The 9,579-nt window shown below is 43.9% G+C and overlaps 1 protein-coding gene across 1 annotated transcript; it reads right to left on the reverse strand.

Moving 5' to 3' along the window:
- Positions 1–2,026: 2,026 nt before the first annotated feature.
- Positions 2,027–7,881, reverse strand: LOC135383139 (uncharacterized). Its single transcript, XM_064612742.1, has 5 exons — positions 7,840–7,881; positions 4,742–4,915; positions 4,505–4,615; positions 3,935–4,045; positions 2,027–2,329 (listed from the first exon to the last, which is right to left on the reverse strand). Exons 1-5 carry the CDS (start codon positions 7,879–7,881, stop codon positions 2,027–2,029), a joined length of 741 nt encoding a protein of 246 aa, XP_064468812.1.
- Positions 7,882–9,579: the final 1,698 nt, after the last annotated feature.

Consider the following 9,579-nt stretch of genomic DNA (forward strand, 5'->3'; position numbering starts at 1 on the left):
GGAGCGACTCGCAACCACAATATACCGATATGCGGACCTCAGTGTATTTGATGGTGTGCGCATAATCATTCCAAGGTTGCAGGTTCGAGCCCGGCAGGACACGCCTGCAACTTGGAGGCAAGGGTACAATTTGCTTACAGCAGCCGTGTTACTGGAGGGAGGTTAAATACGGTGCTTCGCGTGTTGAGATTTCGGCCCACGTTAAGGTGCGTCCTCACTATTTGACATTGTGAGCCATAAACAAAGCACAGCGAGGAATGCTGATCGGCGCGGTCCCTCGAGGTTAGTACGTACATAGCAGCTGTCTCAGGTCTTAGAGCGGTTGTAAATATGCGTTCCGGTTGCAGCAAATAATAATTATTTCCCAGTGCCGCGACAGGACATCCATGGACATCGGCCCAAACACTTGCGACGGAGCATTCTTCTCCCGAAGAGCAACATGTCGGGTGCATCGGTGATGATTATGAATGAGTATAGGCCTTCTCAGCGGTGAGCGTCTCCATACTTATAAACCTTGTAGAATAATGTACACATCCTAATATTATTTTTAGCTTAAGAAATGCGGATGCGATAATAGAATTTTTGCTTCCGATTTATAAGCAAAATATGGGTGTTTCTTCAAAAGATACGAATGATCTGCATTTTTCGTTACATAACTCCAGGATTAGCAACATTCTAGAGATGGACTTGCTACGATTCCAGTCACAGGCGTGTATTTCGACTGCCACTGTTTTCGATGTTTCTCGAACAATCTATATTTAGATCTGACTGTGGTTTCTTTTGAAGGAACAGAGCACACTTAAGAAAAGAGGGGTCCGTATAGTTCCACAGTAGCACCAATACTAAATCAAATTTACATACTACTACTATTAACTACTTTAGATGAATCGCTTACGTAATGGGCTGCAACACACCTAGGCTATACTGTTATCTTGAAATACTGGAAACATATTATTGTCGATAGGTAATTGGCGTAGATTTACACTATTTTATGGCAATAGGGAGTTTCAGGAGACCCTGAACGCACTGCGATTCCTTTTCCGTAACTCTATCAGCCGATCAGCTATCAGCGTAGCAATAGCTGATCGCCTGATAGCGATACGGAAAGGGAATCGGGTAGTGCTCACGGTGTGCTAAAACTCCTCCTTATTGTCGTTCCACCGAAAATGTATATTCCCGTATGGATCCATACGACAAAGGAACAGTTTGCTCAGTCATTAGTTTCCCAACTAATTCCCAGCAGACGGTACACAGTAAATTTTTTTACACCTTTTTAGTGTAAATGGTTTGTCCCATAGCGCACCTCATATCAGTGTAAATTTTACACCATACACCAGGGTGTAATTTTTTACACCTTTCCAAAATGGTGTAATCTACACAAAACACCCTTTCCATAAGGTGTAAAGTGCCAAAAACACTTATTGAAAGGGGTGTTTTATAAAAGAAACACCCTTGCAATGGAGTGTATCGGATGCAGCATCGGAGCACTGCTGTTGAGCTGGCTGTTGCATAGCTTATATAAACTGCGCATGCTGGTTATGGAAACCTTGCAAGGCCTCAGATTATTGCCTTGAATAATCTGAGATGTATGGTACACCAGACGACCATAGAAACCATTTTGGCAGGCCACGGATGACTGATGCTGCTCCACAGACGAGGGTTTAGGGAAGGGTTCCCGACCAGCTCAACAGCGTGCCTCAATGTGAGGAATATGCCTGGAACAAGGTATGAAGGCAAAGTTTCGTTTATTGGCACACGTACACGTACACATATCAGTGAAGAAAATGCAATTAAATGGAATATGAAGCCTTTGTAAAATATTAAATGAAAATGAAAAGCAATGCAATGTGGAGTGCAAGGTATGTTGACTAGATGGCTACATTGCTACCAAAATCGTAATCGTCCTACGCTTGTAAGGGTTCAGCACCAAAGAAGAAAAATAAGTCCTTGACAAAATGGACATCTGTTTTGTGGGTCATGCAGGACTCAGTCGACGCACTGCAAGTCGCCTACATAGCAAAAAGGTTTAGGTCTTGGAAGTCTTAGCAAACTCGTTTCCGTAGTTGTTAAAAAACTTTATCACAGGGCTTCGTGGACGAGAGTCACTCACTTTGATACAAAGCTGTTCCAGGGTGCAAAGAGTATTGTACGTCTTGGAACTGTATACAATTTGAAACAACCAATAGGCTGCAACAATGGCAGCCAAGCCCTCTTCAAGATCGATTGTTCGAAAGAGGCGCTGCTTGTCGACATAGAGGTGCATATGTTCTGCTTGTTCGATGCTGCTGCCAGTGAACATGATGCAAGGAGTTGCTGGGATTGGTGTATCCTATTAAAGGGAGAACATATGTTTAGGAATGCATACAATGTGAATTGTGGGGCCTTGAACATTGAGTACAATTGTAGTACACAAATATATGACCCAGTCCCTCTTTCGCTGTTCACTGAATATGCATTCCAATTTGAGAACTGTTATCAACCCAGGACGAATGTTCTCTGAGGTGTTCGTACAGGTCCCATTTGCAAAGGGGTGGCATGTTCCAAACGGAAACTCTGCTCAAGTGCAAACTTTTACGACTCTTGTGCAATTACTAAATGTGCAAAATTATCAGAATTTTCCACATAGATTCGATAAAAATATCGATAAAGTTAATATTATATCGATATGGGAAATTGATAGTATATCAATATGTCGCTGGACATTCCCAGGAAAAAAAACGATGCCTGGTCTACAGCTTTTGAGATACTTTGTGCAATCAGGGTGTCTACAAAACTGTAGCCTTCAAATTCCCTGACTTTTCCAGGTGGTTTTCACTGACCAAAACAAAAGGGAACTTGGTGGCCGCTGATACATTTTGATACAGATTGTTCACAAAACAGATCATTGACTGAGAAATTAGTAAGACTGCCCTACTTTTCTGCCTCTGAGCTTGTCGCATTGGCGAACCGCTACTTGCGTAAAAATTGCTGCGCCATGACCTCCCGACCACTCATCAGAGCTGGTGATTCACTGTGCATCGTGACGGCACTTGTCTGCTGTTTTCCTTTACTTCAGCTGCCTTTTTCGCAAATTCCCTGACAATCCCATGACTTTTCCAGTCGCATCAAAATTCTCTGATAATTCAGTTTTCCAGGTTGGTAGATAACCTGGTAATGTCACGAGCCTGCGAATGAATTTCGCTTGAATGTCGCGCTCAGTTGACTATAACCATGCCTTTTCAACAGTGATGGCCAGTAGCTAACTACATGTAGTTAAACTACCTGATTGTAGTTAAAAAGTAGTTATCAACTACCTGCAGATATGTAGTGGCAACTACTAGTTAAACTACTATTTCGAGTAGTTAACTACAGTAGTTAGGTTACTGCATGCGCCAACTACTTCCGATTTTGCCACAAGCTTTACGGCACGATTGTGCTTCCGATTTTTACCTTGAGCTACTTGTTTGATGAGAACGGAGGTGCAGAGCAATTGTGCCGTGCATGTGTACTAAATCTTCACTTTTATCGCTGCTTGTGATTCTATTTAGGTGTCCAAGAACACTATAGAATGGGATTGGTGTTGATGGACAACGTTAAGTAGTTATAGATGTAGTTAAAATACAGTGCAGTAGTTAAAGAAGTAGTTTTAACTACCTCCCCTGAAAAGTAGTTGAACTACTAGTTAAACTACTCAATCACAAAGTAGTTAGTAGTTATAGTTAAACTACTGTAGAAGTAGTTAGTGGCCATCACTGCTTTTCAACCTTCCACCTCTAAGGCGTCTGTCTTTATATCGACAAATACACATCTATGTATTATCTCCTGGAGGAAATACTGATATTGTTCCATTTACAATAATTACAAGTACGACGAGATTGACCGGTACCACTGTGTACTCCAAGAATCGGCGCAAATTGCAGAACTGTGATCATGATTATGAGTGGAATATACTTACATATTGCATGAACATGTTCTTTATTACTTCGAAGTCCTTTACACATGAACCCAGGATTTGAAGGGCGTGGATAGCAAGGAGATCTGGAAAAGTCCAAAGAGGAAACTCAACCTACGATTTTCAGTGAGATAACACGAACTGCAACAAGAGAGCAGATATGTACCCAATGCACTAATTTTGCAACACAAAACTATAGTTTTTTTTTGCTTTTATTGCTTGCTTAGCTACACTTACGTGCTCGTCGTCTTTCTCCTATATCCTCCCGTCCACCATCAGCAAGGAGCAGGTCGCGCAGGTGTGGTTTGCATTTAATTCGTCCGTTAATTGCAAGCTCTCGAACACGCTGCAGTGTACTCTGGGTCTCTTCAAATGGGTGGTGCCCATACCGCCTCTTGCATTCGTTGAAAAACTGAAAGAAAGTTCAAGCTTATCAGGACACCAAAGAAGTACTAATTACAATGCACATACCCTTGCAGGGTCCATCAGGTAAGGGTACTTTTCTTTGGTTGTGGCTACTGGCAGGCTGACAACAGCTTCTGTTCGCTGTCTGACGGTAGCTGCCATCCTCACATCTATTTGGTCCTCATCAGGGGCTGCTTTCTTGTCTTCCTTTACAAGCCACTCCTCGTGGTCTGCAATACTCTTGGCATCCTCACCCTCCACCATGAGAACACTCGTTTCCTGCAACGGACCACACATGGTTCACTTAACTATTCGCGCCTCTCACGCCTTTGACAATGTTCCCATGAGACAATAAAAAGGAGAAAAGAATAGCGAAATGATCAGGTCTAGTAAGCACAAGCTAACTTTGTGCAACTTCCTCCTTTTCAGCTCTTCCTCAGCACTGTTGGTGCCATCTTCCGGTCTCTTCCTTTTTCCCGGTCGACCATACTTTGCCTTGTTTGCTAGGACTCTTTCGTTGTCAAGCATTTTACGGCGTTCGTTCTTGAACTTGTTCGTCAGGGATGTTAACCAAGAGTCCTATTAAGAGAAGCAACCAAAAGGGCACGAGATGACTGTCAAGCAAGGTGTGCAACAAAGTGAGCATGTAGGTTGCTGTAAGGCATGAGAGCAAAGGCGTCAGGGACTGCACTGCACTGGTAGGAGACCTGCAGCATGTCAACCAACTTAACTAAAAGTATTTATACAGTGTTTTACCTAAAGTGCTAAAATATTCTGACCAAGGAGATACTAGATTAAGCATTGCGAGTCTTTCAGCAATAGACAACTTCAGAAAACCCCATCGTGCAAAGCAGCACCGGTGCAGCATGGGAACCTAGTTTTTGAAATAAACTTCAAAAGTTGCCTACTCAACCTTACCTTTTCTTTCCAAAGATAGGAAGCTCACCTGAGATAACTGCAGGCCCACCGAAAACTTTCTCCAGAATTGTAACAGAAATAGTAAAAAAAAAATTTTGAAAATGCTGCTTTCAGCTCGCCTGCCTGGTTGTCGGAAAAAATTTGGGCGCCAAGGTGCGACACAAGGAGGGAATGTCCCCGCATTTAATTGTTATTGTTGTTGTCCTTGCTGCACAAAATTACCAAAACTCAAATTAAGATACAAAAAGACGAACAAAAATGAAAAAAAAAAATGAAAGGGGAACACACTGCTTGTCGATAGTCAAATCATGGATATACGCTACGACAGTACCCCTCTGTCCAAAAGAGAAAGAAAAGGTTGGAGAAAGCATGTGACAAAGCATCTGTCCACTCGGAAAGCAGCAATACGGGGGTATTTGCAGACTTGCCACAACACTACGGTGCAAAAGATGAAGCAACGTTGACCTCACATGCAGTTGTTGTAGTACCTTATGTGAGAGCAATCGAATGAGACCGTTCTAGGTGCACGAGGAGAAAGGGAAAAGCTGAGGGTCAGTGTGAAAGGCTGACCTGCTTTCGTAGCGTATCTCATACCATAGGCGTCAATGAAACACACTTATCAGGGAACGTATTTACGATGAGACTGTAGTCACCGAAGCTAACGTGAAAGCATTCAAATCATGCAAGAGGAAAAGGCAGAGACATTCCGTCCTCGCGTCACACAGACAACCAGGCAGACAGGACGAACGCAGCATTTTCACATTTTTTCCCTACTATTTCAGTCGCACTTCTCAGCAAAGCTTTTGGTAGGCCTACTGGTATCCGAAGTGGATTTTCTGTTCCTTAAAGAAAAGGTTGACTAGGCAGTTTTCAAAGTCCATTTTTAAAAAAATTGGTTCCCACAAATGAAAAAATTTCTTAATGGAAAATCTAAGCCACATTGAGACACACCCAGCCCTTTGATGTATGTTAAAGGAAGACCCCAGAGCAGTTCTGGCAAAAAACGAGGTGAAAGTCTTTCTCCCCACTACCTCCAATATACCCCATACGAGCTCAGTCCTCAATCTATCAATGTATTGTAACAGCAACAACAACTTTGCTATGAGATGATGAATGGGGAGATTCATCACCACGGGCGATACTCTGCCGCAATCTATTGCAGCGGCTAATTATTGACGGAAAATCCTGATGCAGCAACCTGTGTAGTGCAAAGAATTGATCAATTTTGCTAGTTCCACTGAATGTTGGTTGGGCATATCTCACACTGTGGGCTCTATAGACATACATGATTTCTGGAAGCTGCATTAATGTGTTATCCACAACACAAAATGAAGGTGGATTGCACATGTGGTACATGCTATTAACGGCCTGGCACCAGCATGCAAAAGATTCAGGCTGGCAACATGCATGCACTATGGGCAGGTAATGCATGCAATAATCATTATTAGGCAGCCTCATCTCAGGTCATGATACTTACACCCCCTTGTCCTATTACGTCAGCTAGGGACGGGTAGCGTTCCAGGAGCAATGTTACAGCTTTGGCATAGAATGATGGACTTGGGTTTCTATGAGGAGGTCCATTACAAGAAAGTCAAACGGCAGCAAAAATACCAAGAAACAGGTAATGTAAAACAAGCTATGCCTATTAGCTGGAGCCCCAAGCTGATTTTTTAATCAAGTGCTTTCCTTTTTGTGGAGATTAGTGATGAATCATAGAAAGTATCCTGATATGATAGTGGCGAGTGTCAAGAGCAGTTTGATCAGGCACCATGAACTTGTTCTCTTACTATTTCTATGACAATATTACTCTTACAGTTTATGTGACCATTATAACTAACAGAAGGAAAAGCACATGTAAACATGCACGCACTGTGCAGACGTATCTCACAAAACAGGCGATGCAAGCAATGTTCTGCGCTCACCAAGCCACAAGTACATGCACTGCAAACTAGCAGGTGGAGGAGGCAGTGAACAAGCTACTGCAAAAATAACAAGCAGGGTGTCAAACCATAAACCTCAATGCTTAAGAAAACAAAATCTTGAGAAAAAAAGAACATATCCTACATACACACCCCTAAACGAATGCACATAATTTTTTTCCGCCGAAATCTAAGCCGGTCGAGCTACACCCCTGGCTGGTTTTGGCTGGAATGGCCCTGGAGTCACTTCCAATTTGCACATGCCATCCTTGGATATCAAAGCGGTGCTAGGCAATCGTAACGAAGACAACACACATAATCATGTGCAACTCACACTGATAGCTTGACCATCGACTGGAACAGGGTGTTTACAATTTTCCTGAACACACATTTTGTTATGGGCGTTTCACGCCGTATCAAGAAATGGAGTGCGCCAAAGTCAGGAAGGGAATACCGGATTCCATGATCGTCATCTACATTATTCCTGTTCAGTGGGAAGGAAGTACAGAAAAGCTAAGAATATAAATTGAATGCACATGCAAAGTTCATGGCATGAAAACATGAAAAAAGCGCAACCTTCATGCCTACTCACATCACTTGGGGACGTATCCCATCTGCACTGCTTGTGGATGGCTCCGACAAGATAGAGGGCTCTATGTCACTTGCCTCGGTACTCTGAACACAAAAATCAAAACTGAAGGCATCCATCTTTGCTGTGCTAGGACACTGAGTACGTCATCCAGACAATGTGCCTCACATGAAACTACAATGGGAGCCTAGCATAAGCACTATTGTAATTGGATATAATAAGTAGATAGTTGTAAAGTTGCCATCAACCACTGTTGAGCCCAGCTCACGTTTTACTTTTTCGATATGAATCCTGGTTTTTGCTATGTCTTCAGAGCTGATATCGATTGAGAATGAAACGAAAAATGCAGAGAAAAGAGAAATAGGAAAATTAGCAAATACTGTTGTAGTGAAGCTGCTCCTTGTGTCCCCTTAAAGTACTTCCTATAGCGTTGCTTCCAGGTGCATGAATCACCAGAAGGGAGCCTGACATTCCTTTTCTACACAATGCCGTAGCGATAGACAGGGAATATAACATAGGCGCTGACAACGAGGCGCAATTTCAAGTTTCGAAACAAGTTATTGCAGCACATGGTAGCGTGCTCGGAGGAACGGATGAGGGGGGGAACGAACCGAGCAACATTACAATCGTATGATCTGAACATAGCTTAAATTGTACAGGTAACAGTAGACTCATACGTACTGCATTCTCCGAGCGTTCCTGGTAAGCTGGTAAGACGCGTACTGTCGCCATGTGCATTAATTCATCGCCGTCCGCCAATTCGACATACTCGTTGAAGTCGCTGTCCAGAACCTATAGAGAGGACAGCAATGTTGTTACTACCTCATCACAACGCCCTACAGGTGTAGTTTTATGTGCTACTTAAAGCGTCTGGCACAAGACGCAACATACCTGCAACCTGTCAGTAGCGTTCACATGTGGCGCCAAAGTGGTCGAAGCCGATATAGCACTTCTCAATGCCCTTAGAGTGCCCTCTTCAAGGAGGCACTTTCGTCTGATGTCTGCGTGAGGCACCACAACCAGGCACGTTACGCCTGTCATTTTTGCTCGAAACCAGCTCACCGTACCGGACGCGGCCACACCGAACCAGACGCACAAACAACGCAAACGCGCCGACGGCCTTATTTCGACTTGGCTTGGATTGCCGCCCGCGACCGACTCCACAGGGGTGACACAAACCCGCCATTTTTGAAGCCTCCCCCAAGCGGTCACATCTGGCAAAACCGCCATCTTGTCGTGGTCTCGATCGTCCAATCGCATGCCTTGATTTTTTTATCGCGCTTTGTCATCTGCTTCGCTTCTCCTACGGACGGATGCGTTTCCGCAGTTTCTGTTTTCATGTGTGAGTGGCAATCCTTTACCTGTGACGATGGTTGTGTGCTGCTATATTGGCTGCAATAATCGTTCAACGCGCGCCAGCAAGGAGTCTGGCGTAACTTACCACCAGTAAGTACTCTCACTACGTGCGTGTTCCATCACCGCTTATAGTTTCCGTTTCTGTATCGTGTTCGTTCGACGGTACCATTTAGCTTTCCCCGAGAACCCTGTCTGCGATTGCAATGGGTCAACGCGATCGGGAGGCAGGACTGGACGCCAACAAAGAACAGCGCTGTCTGTTCGGCACATTTTCGAAATGTGGACTTCGACAGAACATCGCTGTCAAGAGTCCGCTTGAGAGAAGGTGCTGTTTCGGTCACACACCCCTCGGTCCGAGCTCAGCAGGTAAATCCGCAGGTAGGTAGCTATGATGCGTGTTTTGCATGACGTCGTTTGTGACATCGTTGTGAAATTGGCAGGTGGTGGTGCTGCCAATAAGC

Source organism: Ornithodoros turicata, chromosome 2, assembly GCF_037126465.1.
Source record: "Ornithodoros turicata isolate Travis chromosome 2, ASM3712646v1, whole genome shotgun sequence".
NCBI classification, from domain to species: domain Eukaryota; kingdom Metazoa; phylum Arthropoda; class Arachnida; order Ixodida; family Argasidae; genus Ornithodoros; species Ornithodoros turicata.

What these genes read in the sequence shown, in the direction of transcription:
- LOC135383139 (XM_064612742.1), bottom strand. Translation starts at nt 7,881, where the DNA reads ATGGATGCCTTCAGTTTTGATTTTTGTGTTCAGAGTACCGAG. An exon ending in CTGATGAGGACCAAATAGAT is followed by an intron (nt 4,046 to 4,504) that starts GTGAGGATGGCA and finishes TGAAAATCGTAG; the next exon opens with GTTGAGTTTCCTCTTTGGAC. An exon ending in AGAACATGTTCATGCAATAT is followed by an intron (nt 2,330 to 3,934) that starts GTAAGTATATTC and finishes TCCCTTTAATAG; the next exon opens with GATACACCAATCCCAGCAAC.